This window comes from Planococcus citri, chromosome 2, assembly GCF_950023065.1.
Source record: "Planococcus citri chromosome 2, ihPlaCitr1.1, whole genome shotgun sequence".
Taxonomy (NCBI): Eukaryota; Metazoa; Arthropoda; class Insecta; order Hemiptera; family Pseudococcidae; genus Planococcus; species Planococcus citri.
This window is the reverse complement of record NC_088678.1, coordinates 31,118,864-31,135,679: the sequence shown is the minus strand read 5'-3', so window position 1 is coordinate 31,135,679 and position 16,816 is coordinate 31,118,864. Positions and strand designations below refer to the sequence as shown.

The 16,816-nt window shown below is 34.6% G+C and overlaps 2 protein-coding genes across 3 annotated transcripts; one reads left to right on the top strand and one right to left on the bottom strand.

The window, feature by feature from the left end:
- Positions 1-1,612: 1,612 nt before the first annotated feature.
- shtd (shattered) lies at positions 1,613-13,074 on the bottom strand. Of its 2 annotated transcripts, none has more exons than XM_065349637.1 (35): positions 12,843-13,074; positions 12,523-12,660; positions 12,204-12,447; positions 12,032-12,126; positions 11,777-11,948; positions 11,572-11,705; positions 11,386-11,504; positions 11,189-11,320; positions 10,695-11,112; positions 10,445-10,611; positions 10,192-10,375; positions 10,054-10,114; positions 9,829-9,978; positions 9,636-9,751; positions 9,373-9,561; positions 9,147-9,290; positions 8,909-9,073; positions 8,666-8,834; positions 8,316-8,590; positions 8,064-8,248; positions 7,756-7,990; positions 7,526-7,688; positions 7,266-7,445; positions 7,013-7,195; positions 6,818-6,944; positions 6,523-6,750; positions 6,248-6,449; positions 5,938-6,173; positions 5,665-5,860; positions 5,521-5,588; positions 5,296-5,434; positions 5,024-5,212; positions 4,605-4,791; positions 1,889-2,029; positions 1,613-1,825 (listed from the first exon to the last, which is right to left on the bottom strand). In XM_065349637.1, the coding sequence occupies exons 1-35, from the start codon at positions 12,864-12,866 to the stop codon at positions 1,776-1,778; spliced, it is 5,805 nt and encodes a 1,934-aa protein (XP_065205709.1). In that variant the 5' UTR covers positions 12,867-13,074; the 3' UTR covers positions 1,613-1,775. The 2 variants fall into 2 exon arrangements, with proteins under 2 accessions (XP_065205709.1, XP_065205708.1); XM_065349636.1 differs by having other exon boundaries at positions 1,613-1,808.
- Positions 13,075-13,266: 192 nt separating this feature from the next.
- Positions 13,267-15,937, top strand: Nprl3 (GATOR complex protein Nprl3). The gene is made up of 6 exons (XM_065349638.1): positions 13,267-14,003; positions 14,075-14,293; positions 14,368-14,542; positions 14,621-14,785; positions 14,849-15,028; positions 15,104-15,937. The coding sequence occupies exons 1-6, from the start codon at positions 13,465-13,467 to the stop codon at positions 15,602-15,604; spliced, it is 1,779 nt and encodes a 592-aa protein (XP_065205710.1). The 5' UTR covers positions 13,267-13,464; the 3' UTR covers positions 15,605-15,937.
- Positions 15,938-16,816: the final 879 nt, after the last annotated feature.

The following is a 16,816-nucleotide window of genomic DNA, read 5'->3' as shown; positions in this document are numbered from 1 at the left end:
TAGCTCCGATGTTTCAATTTTCCGATTTCAATTTCATCATTCATGGCATCATGGCTCATAATATTTATGTAAAATAAATAAAATTTCAAGAAAAAATTCTCCTAAAAAACTTTTAAAATAAAAAAATTAAAAAGTTCATCAACTCAATAAAAAAATGTTGAAAAAAAAATCTCGAATTGAAATTGTCCTAGAATCATCAATCATTTTTTCCAACGGAAAAAATTACAATTCGATAGTAAATGACAAGATGTAAATTTTTTTGGAGCTTTGCTGACTTTTCTTTTTTTTTTTGAGTAAAAAAAATTTTTCAAGTTCCAAATCCAAGAGGGTAGGTATGAATATGAAATATGAATACAGCCCTAGAATTGTATGATAAATTTCGTATAATTTGTTCATAAAAAATAATATAATGTTATTAATGTTAAAATTAAAAATCACAATTTTTGTACAAAATTGACTATTGAGAAAAAATATGTATGTCAATAATCAATATTACCAATCAGGCAATCAACAGGAAATTTAATTTTCTTTAGTTCATGTCCAAACAAATGAGGGAAAAATGGGAAAGTGCATTAATATACAATTGTCAACTCTGAATTAGAATTAGAATTACCTATGCGAAATTTTCACTTTAATTTTCATTTTTCAGAAAACACATAGGTATTTTAATAAGCCAAACTCAAAACGTGCAGAATTTTATCCTCTTCAAAATTTGTTTATTATCCAAAGCGCTATAAAAAAAATAGCAGTTTAATTGAAGTTGAATTTTTACCGCGCGCAACAATTTTTTACGACTTTGAGCTTCAATAAGTTTCGAACTGTTAGTGCTAGCGTTTTGAATGAAAACTCATTTTGAAGAGGATAAAATTCTGCAAATTTTGGTTTATTAAAATACGATGTAGTTGATGAAAATTTCGCGTAATTTTAATTTAAAATTGACATGCATAAAAATTTGTTCATAAAAATGAATATTAAAAATCACCATTTTCGTGTGAAATTGAAAAAAATTTATACCAATCGATAGGAAATTTCATCTTCTTTAGTTCAAGTCCAAAAAAAATTTTTCCAAACCACTTCATTTTCATGAAAAATGGGAGAAAACGCATTTATCCTATGCGTCTACGGCTGTTTTACTCGCATGTTTACGTTTTCTTAGCACGCATTTCGATCTGACGCGCTCTGTCGGATTAGTTCAAGCGAGCTACACATTGGAGGACGGTATTTGAATTTTCTCCCGTTGAAGATTTTCGTCTTCCTCTACACTGTCTATACTTTCAACTTGCTCGTTTTTTTGGCGGGGTTTTTCTGTCGAGAAAATACGCCTAATTTTTAATTTTTATAGAATGATTGCACAGGATTCAGAACTAGTTAGGTTAGGCACTTCGAAGGAGTAACTTTTACATCCAGAGACCTACAAACTTAGGAAAAAAATGTACGTCTTGGAAATCATACACAGTCTACCTAGCTGAAGACAGCCAATCAAATCTACAGGAATGGAATACAGGATCCCCATAATTTTGGGCATAGCTAGAGAAACTTTTTTGTGGGTTCGGTTGATGCCCTATATTATTGGAGACACTGCACACCTTCACGAACAAAAAACCACGACTCGTAAATTTCACAACAATTTATTATGCCAACATTTTGAACATTTTCAAACACACATAAAAACAATTTTATAAAAATAAAATACAAAATAACAGTCTCAACGATATCGATAATTGATCAATTCTTCTCGCATAACTTTTTCAGAGCGGCAGTAGGCAGGTGTTTTCTTAAACGGGAATAAAATTCAACTGGGCAAGTATCTGGAAGAAAGAAATACCTACCTACATTATAATATACGAAGAAATCGAGTACCTAATTGACATTAATATTTTATTTTTACCTTCCAACTGAGAATTAGATTGGAATGACACAGGAACATCGTAAATCGAAAGAATAATACTTTTTATCTGATCTATATCATTTTTATCATCACGATCAGCTTCTGTTTGATTGAAACAACTTTGTAGATTCAGATCATACTCTGAAAATGATAAATTTCATTAGTCACTACAATACCTATTTTAAACATCATGTGTCATTTTTACGTCATAATGAATAAATACAGTCAACTCATTAAGGTAGACCGCGAAAAAAAATGTCGTAGGATTATGATAAAATTCAGTAGAGACCTTCATTCTCACAAGGGAACTTCTTGAGGTGTCACACTCCGATTTGAACGGGACTGCGATTTTTGGAAAGAGCATAGTCGAAAACCCTCATAACCAAATTTTCAGCTGCCCAAGTTCATTTTTCGATTTTTGGCGAATTTTTGAAAATTCAAAATTGACTGTTTTTCGCGATTTATTCTTTTTTTTTAAAAGTACGAACTTGATCAGTAAAAATGGTCAAAATAAGTCCCAGAACTAATATTAATTACCCAAATCCAAATTTTACCATTTCCAGCCATTCTAGAGCCTTCACCGCGATTTTTCAATTTCTCCAGAATTTTGACTTAGCTCCAGAAGACGTGAATATGAAGTTGGACAGCTAAAAATCGAGTTGTATATTACACTTGACCTGTTTAACGAGATTATCCACATTTGAGCCGATTTTAAGAGTGACACCTCAAAAGTGGCTTTTTGACCAGCTTTTTTCAAAATTGAAAAATCCAAAAAATCAAAAGTTTTCCGTTCGTGTGGAAATTTTTGAAATTCACGCGAATCGCTGTATTTTGTCCAAAACTAACCCCCTTTGACCAGTGTTTTTGAAAATTAAAAAATCAAAAAAATCAATAGATAACCGTTTGCGAGGAAATGTTTGAAATTTGCGCGAATCGCTGTATTTTGTCAGTAACTAACCTCCCAAATCATAATTTTACAATTTCCAGCCATTCTGGAGCCTCCAGCGCGATTTTCAATTCCTCCAGAATTTTGAATTTGCTCCAGGACTTCCAGGAGGCGCGGGCGTGAATATGAAGTTGGGCAGCTAAAAATCGAATTGTATATTACACTCGACCTTTTTAACGAGTTTATTCATATTTGAGCCGATTTTGAGAGTGACACCTCAAGAGTGGTTTTTTGAGGTGTTACTCTCGCTCCAAAACGGCTGGAAATGGTAGAATTTGCGCTCCGGGGGTTAGTTCTTGAAGAAATACAACGATTCGAATAAATTTCATAAATTTCCTCAAAAACGGTTATCTTTCGATTTTTGGGATTTTTCAATTTTGAAAAAATCTGGTCAAAAAACCACTCTTGAGGTGTCACTCCCAAAATCGGCTCAAATGTAGATAAACTCGTTAAACAGGTCGAGTATAATACACACCTCGATTTTTATCTGCCCAACTTTATATTCACGCCTTCTAGAGCAATTTCAAAATTCTGGAGAAATTGAAAAATCGCGCTGGAGGCTCCAGAATGGCTGGAAATGGTAAAATTTGGATTTGGTTGACCGTTTTTACTGGCCAAAAACAGTCAATTTTGAATTTTCAAAAATTCGCAAAAAATCGAAAAATGAATTTGGACAACTGAAAATTTGAGTTTGGGGGTATTAGACTATGCTCTTTCCAAAAATCGCGGTCCCGTTCAAATCGGGGTGTGACACCTCAAGAGGTACCCTTCTGAGTTGAAGTGGAATTTTTTTCAAAAAAAAATTCCCGTATGTAAGAGCTAATGGGAAAGGAGGGGGTTGGGGTGAAAATGTCAAAAATTCGTAAAAAATGGAGGAAGCCCTTCAATTTGTTTTAAGAAGGGGGGTAACAAGAAATGATTTTTATTCTTGAGAAAAACAAAAATTAAAGTTTTCTTATATTAGTATTTCATTTTTCCTTAATTATTTCTACTCGGAGGACTCTCATGGGCAAGAAGAGGTGGTTAACACTACTTGCATGACCGAAAAAGGTTTTTTCAAGGTCAACATCTTTGAAATACATACATAAATTTTTGAGCAATTTACGTCAAAAGACACAAAATGTCAAAACACTTCCACTAAAAAAAAAAAACTTCCAGACTCCAGTGCCTCAAGAAATCCTTTCTTGTCCCTCCCTATCCCCCCCCGCCAACGTTTTTAGAGAGTTGAACGTATAGAAATATGTAATGTGATCAAAAATGGGAAATTCTCCAAAAAAATTTATGGATTTCAATTTTTTTTTAATTTTTGAAATTTTTAACTCCTTTTTCCAAAATAGCACTCAAACATGAGAATTTTTTGACAAAAATTTCTTACTAGGTGCCTTTTGTGAAAATTTCAAAAATTTTGAACCATTCCCTCAAGATGAAAAATTTTCAATTCTAAGCACACACGGCTATATTACTCAGGTTTGGATGGAGGGAAGGGGGGCAACTCAATATTTTTTGACATGGGTATTGGGCATGTTCTTTAAGCCGAAAGTCTGTCCAACATTTTTGAAAGCATATTTTTTTAGCTGATGAGTGATGGTTTTACATCAAAGCTAACATTTTGGACGAGTTTTGTTCGATTTGAGGAGAATGCGGATTTCACCTCTGAACGTCTTTCACCTCTAAATGAAGATCTCCACCCTCCACCCTCTACCACTGATTTTGATCTAAATTCTTCGACATTTTTTTTTGCGATCTACTATAGATAAGTTAGGTGGTTACCTTTTTCCCAACTCTCCATCAACTTGAAAAGATAATGTTTCACAGCGATACCTAGTTCAGGCGATGTCAACGCTTTAGAGGCATATGGAATACCTTCTTTGAAACTACAATTTAGAGCTGTTTGGCAAAATAGTTTGATTTGCCAGGCGTAATACGCATTCGGGAACTTTCGAATTTTCTGCAAAACCTGCAACAATCGAACATAATTTAATTTACGACGCCGAATAACTAAATCTCTGATGAAACATTCTCTAGGGTAATGGGTATTTCTGTTTACAACAATATGACACATTTATATTATATTTAGAACAGATATCTAATATTGCAATACCTACGTCAAACCGATTGACGTTATCTTTTTTTTTGTTGTTAATTTCAATGAAAATGTATTCGTATCGAATACCATACCTACGACTTACTTTTATCATGCTCATCCAGAACGACAATATGTATAGTTTATCTTGGGTAATACACTCGTAAACAATTCTACGGAACATGCTATTAAATCTAACTTCGTCTTCATTAGGCGTACTATCTTTGTAATCGAAAAAGCTTTCCATTATTTCCAATATACAGGGATCCGACGTAAATTTTCGTATGTGTTCGATCTAATGATAAAAAAAGAACGTCACTTGTTGTTCAATTTAAAAATAACAAAATTACCCAACATCGTAGTACAATAATTACTTACATCTGCTGACCATGGTAAACAATCATCGGCAGCTACAAGAGACGAAGCGACTACTGAATAGTTATTATTATCTTCTTTATAAGGAAGGAATCCTGATCTTTGTTTGATATCGAAATAAACTGAATTTTCCAACATTTGTCTGTAAAATAGCACAGAAAGAGAAATTAATCAAATTATTATACACATTTTTTAAAAACACGTAATCCTTTGGTCAGCAAAACTCACTCTAATTGAGTCCAATTTTTACCCCGTTTAAATACCGTGGGCCAGTACCGATCGTCTTTAATTTCGATCTAAAATTCAAAAAATATCCATTTATTATTTGAATAATCGCAGAATCGTATTCTCAACACCCCAACTAATATTAACCTTGTTCAAGTATTTCAATTCCGGAAGCAAACACGGCGCCATTAACTTGACTTGTTGATTTTTATAATACTTAGTATCGATAAAATGCATATTGACATTCGCATATACGGGATTCTTGTTATCGATATCTCTCGGCAGAAGTAATCTGGATTCGGCGGCTAAAACGTACAAATGTCTGAATGCTTGTAAATGATATCTGAAAACAAACACTCCATAAATATCGGTTGATGACTAAATCGACAAAATTTATTTCTTCGTCACGAAACAACCCACCTATTATCGTTACTATGAGTAGGGAATTTCGGATAAAACGCGATAATGAGAGCAGCAATAGATTCAGGACTGGTGGATAAACTGTAACGACCTCCGCCGAAAAACAACAATCCCAGAGCCATATGAGTTGCTAAATGCGATCCGTACGTGACCACGGTGTTGGAAGCTTGACAAACTCTAGATCTTAAACAACGACAAATTCGCAACACTTCCACGTTTCCTGTACCAGCCATAATCTAAAAAAACGAGATAAAAGTTAACCACAATTTATTCCATATGTGATTCGTGAAATTATCAGGTTCACACTCACCAATGACAATGAAATCAAAGTCACGTTTAGACAATTTTCGATAGTGGATTTTCCCGCTAATTCGGATATGGATTTTCCAAACAAAGATATGAATATTTTGCAGAAATAATGAATCGTTTCGAAAGCGGTGTTATTCGCTGATCCAGCGAATCTTAAACCGATTGCCATACAAGCTCCGGCTACGATGTTACAATACGCTTGGCTGTTGGAAGAATACATATTGTAAGAGATTTTCAATTTATACGATTTTTTTCTACGGGTATGCTTCAACTTACTTCATCGTTTCTAAATCTATATTAGAAGGAACAGAGTTCGGTTTTGGTTTCACCAAACAAAATGGTCTAATGCTACCAGGTATGTGACTTTCGACCCATTCTATGGTAGGGATTATATCTTCCCAAAGGATAAGACCACGTGCCAACGTTCTGAGTAAAATGAAATCAGGACAGATGATATCGAGAATGTATTGCGTATCCGGCGCTCTCATCCAATCAGCAACAGCCCTGAAAATGAAACAAGTTGGTAATTTCCACTTCATTTAGGAATAAAATTCGTCATCGTCTGTCTCACTTATTTCCGGTGTTGAAAAACATCAATCCTAAAGCTAAAGTAGCTCCTGGAGACGTTACGTCGACGTTGACCACATCTCCTTCTCTGATTTGATAGCTTGGCGATTTATACTTTTCTTTCAGAGGTCCTGGAAATATAATATCAATTAAGTAATTTTTTTCTAGTGTTGGGAATTATTATTAAAGAATCATTTACCGGTGAGGGGTCGTTTATGCCCGCCGATCATATAATAATGCAAAGTATCAGCAATATTCAAGTCAGTTAATCCGGATAAATTGGACCCTTTTCCAAGTAGTACAAGTCCGAGAGCGAGACCAGCTGATAAAGTATACGATTCTCTATCGACACAGTTCTCCATTTCAGGACCCGGCGGTCGACCTGAAAGTTGAAAAAAAAACATTTTTAATACCGAAAGATTTAATTTGCTTTTCAAATATTTCATACTGACCCATTTCAGAGAGTAATACTTCGGCTATATGTCTGTGAGCTGATCCCTGGTACACTAAACCGATTCCAAGTAACGCAGCAATTTGTGTATTTTGATCGATATCCAATTCTAAACTAGTAGGAGGCAACATACATTCGATATGTAAGCTCAGAAGTTTGGTAGTCGAGGTATCCATTGTCCCTAAGAAATTGAAAATAACAATAGTACTTAGTGCAAATGTTACTCGAAAATACGAATAAATTTTCCAAGCTTTTAAATACCTCTGAATGTAGCCGAAAGTCCAATTAGCAAAGCAACATTGGTCATTTCATGATGGCGGCTCAAATACTCAAACATATTCATACGCTTTAAATTCTTCAGATGACCATTTAATCCTAAAGCCATCAAGAAACCAGCGTGTTCCGGTAACATTTCAGTTCCACTCTGTAAAATTATCGTATTAGACGTTTGATCATATCCTAGAACCTTCGTGAAAATCAATCTGAATTACTTTGGGACGATTGAACAAGATCCAGGTGGAATCCACTTCAGCATTAGCTGATACTCGCAATCCTGCTGCAACACCGTTGTGAAATAAAGGCCATAAATTCATATTGGTTACAACTTCGATATGAGAAAAATCAATGGATGTGCCACTGCTGGCAGATTTTCCTATCAGGCAAAGTTTAGGAATACTCAATGGTTCAGTAATAGATGGAGTAACCGTACGTAGAGTGAACATTCCCCTGAAATCAGATAGGAAGATGAATAACTCGTCAAATCATAATCAGCTGTATCCGTACTATAATTTCATTATACCTTCCTACGGGCAAAGCCATGGTTCGTGTGCAAATTCCGAACAAATGTTTCTCTTGTTCTTCGATAAATTCGTGAGCTGTTACTTCGGGTCTATGCTGAATATCGATCATCGCCGGTAACGATGATTGTAACATAGTTCTAACTTGGTGAACACGTCTATCTTTGGGCCAAATTAATCTCATGACCTGAGCATAAAAAACCAAATTAATGAACCGAAAACATATCAGATGAAACGAGAACATTACGACTAACCTCATCCTCCATATCTTCCATTCCATCGTTCGTCTCGGTGGATTTAATTTCACCCCACGAGGCGTTATTTATTGGAACCGTAGTTGTTTTAAATGTAGTTGATTTACTAATATCGTTGGTTTGTCTCACTTGCGATGACAAATCTTCCCTGACCAATAAATCGTATTCAGAGCTAGACCAATCTTCTCTCGGGCATTCTCGACATCGATGAATTAGGTCGATTAAAGGCCACGCTACACCGACTGGTAAATTTTGTAATTTATTCTGCGAGAAACCTGCAACATTTTTGAAGAAAATGTTTAATTATTGCTGTTTTGATAGGAGATAACAGAATGGTACTAAATACAGACCAGCTTTCACCATAAGCGACACTATTCTTTCAATAGTTCTATAATCACTGGGAAATGAGGAATATTGAGCTATTAATGATTCCGAAGGTGATCTATTTCGAGGCACACTGACTGGTTTAATGATATTATCGTAAGATGGACAGTCGGGCGAGAACATCAGTGAACAGAGCTGCAAAATTAAGCATATTATTAAGTTTGTACTTATTTCGTCAAAGTATTATCAAATAATTTCATCGAGTTTACTTGTAATATATCGTGAGATACGTCATTTACATGAACAATGAATGGATAAGGAGATACTTGTTCATTTTGCATGATTTGAAACACTTGTTCAAATATATTCGGAGGTTTATCAAAATATTCGCGGTTCGAATTTTTTCCTTGATATTTTATCGTATCGTGATTCACCTAAAATTATTTCAATATTGATTAATAAATTATTATTTGTCGTTTACTTTAGTTACCTATTGACTTTTCTTACTGGTTCAGGTCTAGAAATCAACTGAGGATGATTTCTCCAATAATAATGCAAAAAGTTTTCTAAATTCAAATCCAACGCCAATTGATTCAGTAAAAGGACTAACGTAGATAGAGTATCGTATTCCATCGTATTCAATTTGAATTCCTGCAAAGAAAAAATTAGTTTAAGAGCTTCTCAGGGCAAAAACTAGGGGAAAAAATTACGCAGAAAGATACTGGTCACAAACCTCATATAATAAATGCAACGAAAAGTAAATTAAACGAAAATGTGGATATAGCAAAGCATTCGATGAAATTTCATAGGATGAGCTCTGCAGCAGCGTTCCTCGGGGTTCTTTTTCCTTCGAGGTAAGTAAATTTTTAATTTTGATGAAATTTTCTCTATGATAGGTACTTTCCAAAACGTATTTCCAATCCTGAAATATCAAGTATAAAATTCAAATAAAAATCTGAAAATGTTGCAAATAAAAGCAATGAAACTGAAACTTACCGAGTCACTTCCCACATCAGCTTCTTTCTTCTTTTTAGCAACGGTGGGGATTTCGCATTGATTACCGTATACATTTTGGAGTAATGGCACATTATTGATATCATACCCTAATAAGCCTGCAATCACATGAATACAATGAATTAATATAAGCCGTTTTTTCATGAACTTAAAATTTTTGAGAGTTGAAACTTACGTAAAAAAACTTCTAAAAATAATTTCCATTCTTGTTCCGCAGAAATATCTTGGGTACCGGGAGCGTTCCGAGATCTGTACCACATGATCATGAAGTTCAAAGCAACTTCACGAGGTAATATTACACGAAATGTTTTCAAACATTTTTCAACTGAAATACAAATCATTTAAATCAGATATCTCTTTCAACAAAAATGCCTAAAAATCAGCTAATATTTCACCTCACCTAACAAAGAAGTGCACAGGACAGGAAAGCTTACTCTACAACGAGATCCATCAGTATATCTCTGGAAAATAAAACACACCCGAGATAAGTAATCGAATTTTTAAATTAATCGAACATTTTCGCTAACACACTACGTACTAAAGTGGCTTGAACTCCGATTGAATCCTGAAGGGATTCCACATAGCCGACACCAGTGGCATGAGTTAAATCACTAGCATTAAATCGATCATCAAAAGCGTGTTTTTTCACAGGTGATATTTGGCGAAACTGCTCGTCAAGAACGTCGTCTTCCATTCGAGTCGATGATAGCATACTGCTACGGCTACATACAAAAAAACTAACGGTTTGTATAATTTTACAACAGATAAAATACGAGAGAAAATCAACTTACGCAGGCTTAGGAGGAGTCAGTGGACATTGAGAAGTAGTACCACAATATGAAGAAGTTAAGTACTGCGAAGAAGAAATACTTCCGAATAGTATTTGTCCAACTTGGGACGTACCAGAATACAACAACACTTGTCCTTTTCCGTCTAAAATTACTGTAGCGTTCACATTCTTTAAAAAAAAAAATAATAACAATTGATTAATATTTCGAATCTGTTGAAAATTAGTGTACAAAATATCTCAATGAAACCAACAGGCAAATAAGCAGCATCTCTAGCTGGTATCACAGTCACAGAACCTAAAATAATATCAGGCTTATCTTCGTTAGTTTTCTCCATCCTGGCGCAAAACAACTGTCCACGAGCCGGAATCAAATAACAAAGATACTTTTGTCCTACAAAATCACAGCTAATGAACACCGATGAAGCCGGACCCATTTCACCTTCCCTAGGATTGCCGGAATTCTCCGTCCAAATATACTCTAAGCATAATTCAGGTTGTACAGGCATAGGAACGTAATGCTGGGAGACACTTTGGCTGTTGCCCAGACGGGCATCAACCGAAGGTGAATTCTTCGGCGACCCGGAGAGTCGCGGACTGAAAAGTTGACTAAATTTCACGTTTTTCACTGAGACATTATTGGGCGACGAAGTAAAACTGCTAGAATGAGCACTAGATCACAAAAAATTGTAAATTAATTAAATTTTATCAGTGGTTTTAAGAAAGTGAAAAATGTAAATGAACATACGCAGCAGGAAGCGGACTATCCATTTTACATGAAGCGTACGGTGAATTTCTATGGCCAGCACTGTTGTGACTGTTGGAACGGCTGCCTCCGAAAGGACTAGAAAATGCCGTGAAATTGGCACTCGCAGTTGATCTATGAATTTGAAAAGTTGATTAGAAAGTGATCGAGAAAAAAAAATCGTTTTTTAAATTACATACTTATTATTAATACTGAATGGAATCGAGCCACTGGTCATTACTGAATTAGAGAATTGCTTTGCTGTAGTTGTGTTTCCCGTTTGTTCACTCTCTTGATTAACATTCATCATTTGTCTTTCCTAAAATAAAAACAGAGTATGAGTCTCAACAAAAAAAGCTATACCGAGAAAACTACGAGATAATTACCTCTTCGGTGGTTTGTCTAATTTTCCAAATACTATGCAAACAGGTTCTATAATCGTATAACATACACACTGACGTTGATTTATCAACGAAGACTACTTTCATATACTGTTCTCTCATAAAAGATAGGATTCCTCCTGCAAAAATTGCATTTTATAAGAAGTATATTCGTAAAAGAAATATTTTCGACAGAAAATTTCACGCTTACCTTGCTTGAGTATCAAAAATGGCGACATTTCGTTCAGAGGATGTGTCAAAGCAAATAATGTAGGAAAAAAATTAAAACTAGAGAACTGAGAAGAAAAATTCATTTTATTGCTCGATATCATCGTTGCTCTCTCTATAATTAATCCGAATTTTGTGCTCCATGCACAAGATACCTAAAAATACACAAAATCATCAAATTATATGTACCATGGAATATATTATTAATTTTTTTTCCAAAAAATGTTTTGTTACTCACTTTGAAAGGTAATCGAGTAAAATACTCTTCACAGCCTGCCATGTAAATACTCAGCGTTCTCTCGTCAATAGCACATATCGCTTCCACTTCAGCTTCTAAATAAAAAAGAGCAATGAAAAATAATTATCGAATTTCAGTATTGATTAGGGACATGGCAATTTTCAAAACAAACCATTTTTCTTGTATTTTTTCGTATCGAAAGCATACTCGTCGCTCATAAAAGAACACCATAATGCTTGTTTGACCGGATTTTCTGCCGTATAGCTACGAACAAGAATTCTTCCACCAGGTTGCTCTTCTCCTAAATTAGCTATACTGATACCAAAATTTCCTTTACTCCAAATTACAACCTTTCCTTTGACGTATAGCTCTTCTTCAACGCCATCTGAATTTTCTCGTATCAGCCAGCTTTCATTCTATCAAAAATGCACAAAAATATAAATCAATTGCCAAAAAACACTTTTGTGTTATGCATAGATAAGTATACGTACCTCGGCTTCTGAATTCAACGAGATTTCATTCAGTTCTTGCTCTAGGAAAGATGGAGAAGCGTACGATAAGTAAGCTAAGGGTATTGTACTACTTCCTACATGTCGGCTGATTTGCCCTCTCCCAAAAGGTGTGAAAGGCTGAAATGATACAATTTTTTGTTGTATGTAATATCCGGCGCCAAATTCAGTTAGAATAGGATTAGGTATGAAAGTAAACGAGTAGAGTTTCTCGTGCATTAAATCGCTATGAGAATTGATACCTTGAGAAACAAAGCGATGAAAAATAAGGAAGAACGTTAAAAACTAATATCAAGTTTTACCTGAGGATCAGAAGCGGCTAGCATTGTTTCTTTCTTTTCCTCCAGATTTGCAAGTAAATCCCGGGAGGAAGCAACGTGACATTTATTCTTTATCGACAAAATGTGTACGAGGAAGAGTGACGGAAGTGATTAATCCCAATTTAATTACTTTTTAATAAAATTAAACGGAAATTTCTCGGCAACAGAAAAACATTCGCAAAATTGGCAAAAATTTCAAAATTCAAAATTTCAAACAAGTTTTTCAAATTTTAATTTTTAACTGATACCAGTTTTTGGCTTTTTGTTGATATTTCAGTTTCAACCACTAATGAAAGTTTACGACGATCTGATTGGCCTATTTTGAAAGTCTGATTTACGTCATCAAGTAGACTTTTCGAAGCCAGTTTACAGCGCATGCGCGCACGAATTTCGTTTTTTTTTATCACTCGTTATGACAATTTTATGTAAATAAGATCAAGAACAGCTAATTAGAAAGTGTAATTATTTAAATATATATCTATAAAATGGAATTAATTTACAGTGGAACGATTTGTGAATTAGTTCTTCGTTAGTATTGTGTAAATGTGTTGCGTGAATTCAAGCTTTTATCATTTCTTGTGACCTATGATGTGTTGTGTCAATCATGGATATAGATCCCATCGGAATTTTCCTAGTCAAAAATGACAGTAACGGGGATAAATTACTATTCCGTTACCCGTACCTAGGCGACCATGATTCCATCTCGAAACTCAAGTATACTCGCCACACACCATATAGCTTACATATCGCCGAAGATACTTTGTATGGATCCAATATCACGAAAAATGAAGGAGAAAAGTTGACAGAATTCTCAGACGAATTGCTCTCCAATTTATTTTCTGTAAAACCAAATTTCTCCGATCACAAATTCGAGCTTAAAATCAACAATATTCGATTCGTTGGTCATCCGACGTTTATTAAACAATGTTTCAAATTCAAATCATCTCTTAAAAAAGAAGAAACTCCGAGTATATTAGTCCACGTTGTGTTTGCTTTGAAAGCTTCGGCCGAATATTCAGTCGTGAAAAGTTATTACGATTTGAGTCGACGTATTGGTGTAGCTATTCGTCATGAAGAGAAAAGATGCGGATATTTTGGCAAAGAAATGAAACTGATGACATCCACTGATGAGATGATTTCAAGGTTTAATGATATTTCCAATAATTCATTTAGAGTGTTTTAAATTTATTTTAATAATCTTTTTCTTTTTTTAGTTCGGGAGATGCTAATAATGATACGCAGTCATCCTTCGATGTGATAGCATCACAATGTTCGTTAGCGAGGAATTTGAAATACGTTTACGAAAGTTTATGCTCAACGGGTAAAGTTCATTTTCGATTGAATAATTGGATAGAAGTGAGCTTCTGCTTGACTCAAAAAGCTCACTCGATTTATATGACCAATTTCACCGTCAGCCCGGAAGATATCGATAGGTAAGATAACTTTACTCACTCGTCAATCTGTTCATCTTCATAAAATTACTCTTTTTATGTGGCGTTTTCTTCAGATGTTTACAGAATTTGAAACCGTACCATGGATTATTACTCTTGGAAGATATAAATACCGTTTTGAATTCATTACCTCCCGATGCTAGTCCTTCGTTGATCAGATTTTTGAAAGTTTACAGTCCTTTGAAAAATTTTCAAATGATATCGGCTGATTCTGATTTAACCATTGCTCAAGTAAAATCATCGGAATCTTCCATCTTGTGTTTCGTTACGATTTACCAATATATTTAACGCAATGCAACTTTTTCGCAGGTTTTCAACCTAATCGGTCATTTCTTAAACTGGGGAAGCGCGATGATTATTTATCCATTGTGCGAGTCAAACATTTACGTTATTGCTCCTGGTGCTGGTATCACGTCTAATTCTCCATTAACGGAAAAATTTGCTCAGCAGTTCCCTGAACATAATTTACTAGAAGTAAGCCATCATTGGTTAGAAATTGTTTGCCAGGGAAAACGTTTCATTATCGCATTCCTTCAGGTTATGGAAGAATTTTCGTTACCATCAACAATGGTGCATAAACTGAATCCTTTGACTCATCCGGAAGAGCAAGCGGTTTTGGTACAAATGGTAGCATGGATGTTAAGACACCGATTACTGATGCAATTACATACTTACGTTTATTTTATGCCAACAAAAAAAGGAATGGTTCAAGCTGAAGTAAGAAATAACTCACTAGCGAAAACGTATTTCATAAAAACGATTCGTGTTTATTTACGTAAAATCACTTTTTAGGAATTACATCCAATTTCACACAGCAGATATCAAAGTTTCAATACCAACTTTGGTCAGAGTGGTTCTGATTTAGATACGTACAGTTTACAAGCTCCAAGTGATAGCGATATAAGCTCCGTCATCAGCGAAGATTTCGCTAAAACGCCAATGACAACGTTCCAAACCGAGCTCAACAGTTGGTTAAATATTTCCATTATGGATGAAACCGATAAGGTTGAAGATTTGATTTTCGAAGATGAATTCATCACCCGATTCAGCGAAGAAGAAAAAAATGCGTTATTGAAAATACCAGCGTCGTCGAGTCCCGAAGATTTCCATTTGCTCATGCGTTTACTCAAACAAGGATATTTGCAAGGAACCAGTCACATGGAAGAGATCATGTATTTAGAAAACATTAGAAGATCTCAACTGGTACAGCTTTTTGAAAAATTCCAAGATATTTTAATTACTTGCGAATCTGCCGATCCAGCGGTGTCTATTTTTTACCCAGAAATGTTCTGATTTTGTGTGTGTATTATGTGTTCGTTTTATTTGTCTGAATGTCGATATGAATTTTCTTACTCAATAGTTCCGTCTATTGTTACCGAATATTTGGAATAATCGTTGTTTTCGTATTTAATAAGGGTTATTTTTATCATGTAAGTATTCATTTTCAAGCATGCTCATTTTTTTCCATCTAACAATAAGTTCATATTTACCATATTATGCTTGAGATGAGATCAATTGTTTACTTACGTAATGATATTTTTTAATTACTAAGTATATTATTGAATGCATTTTATTTTTAACCAAGTGAGTTTTTTAATAAATAAATGTTTCGTTTCATCATTTTTATCATGTTTTGAACTTATTCATTTTCGTAGTTTTGAGCTTAAACGTTCGCAGATCAGGTTGTCTATTCATTATTCAATTTTTGTGGAAAGATCTGCGGCCGTTGTCTGTGTACTTTTAACATCGACCTTTTAGTTAACTTAAAGGTCGATGACTTTTAGTACTTTTTTTGCCTGCGTATGACTCATCTGTTTTCTGTTATCAATTCAATTGTTTTGGTAATTTATGGTGGAGGGGGTGGTGGTGTTTCAGCTGATGAATGATCTCTTTTATCGCGTTGAAATGAAGATATGAAAATGGCGGCTCTAGTTAGTATTAGTACAATAACAATAATTTATCATCTTCACCAAATTCATGAAAAGTGAATTTAATCTTTCAGATGGGTGTTATTACTCAGTTGACTGTTGTGACGTATATGCAGCTGGAGTTCCAATCTATATCTCCCACATGGTGTGTGACAACAGGAATTTGATTTTCTGGTACTTATACCTTGATATTACGATGGTGTAATTCGAATGTACAGAACCAGAATATATTTTTATGGTAAGTATTATTGTAATTTGTTGAATGATTAGTAGTATTAGCTAGCTGTTAGGTATATATGTACCTTCTGGTACGCCCACGTTATAGGATAAATAGTGTGAAATACTTGAAATAGCGGCTTTGATTGAAGATCCTTTTGGAATCGTTTCGTATTGTTACCACCTTACTTGCTAATAATTCCTTCGAACGTGTGTCTTTCTTGTAAGAATTATCTTAATTGTTTTTTAAATCCAGGTAAAAATGTATTTCGAATGGGAGGCATATTCAGATTCAGTCAGTGGTTTTCAACATTCATATCCTCCGGTGACCGGTATAGATATCCAGTTTGTCTGCGACTCC

Bases quoted from the DNA above. Each gene is read 5' to 3' on its own strand.
- shtd (XM_065349636.1), bottom strand. From the start codon at position 12,866: ATGCTAGCCGCTTCTGATCCTCAG. The intron at 11,706-11,776 runs GTAAGCGTGAAA...CAATTTTTGCAG, and splicing joins ATTTTTGATACTCAAGCAAG to GAGGAATCCTATCTTTTATG. The intron at 9,074-9,146 runs GTAAGAAAAGTC...AAATAATTTTAG, and splicing joins TGATTTCTAGACCTGAACCA to GTGAATCACGATACGATAAA.
- Nprl3 (XM_065349638.1), top strand. From the start codon at position 13,465: ATGGATATAGATCCCATCGGAATTTTCCTAGTCAAAAATGACAGTAAC. The intron at 14,543-14,620 runs GTAAAATCATCG...ACTTTTTCGCAG, and splicing joins CTGATTTAACCATTGCTCAA to GTTTTCAACCTAATCGGTCA. The intron at 15,029-15,103 runs GTAAGAAATAAC...ATCACTTTTTAG, and splicing joins AAGGAATGGTTCAAGCTGAA to GAATTACATCCAATTTCACA.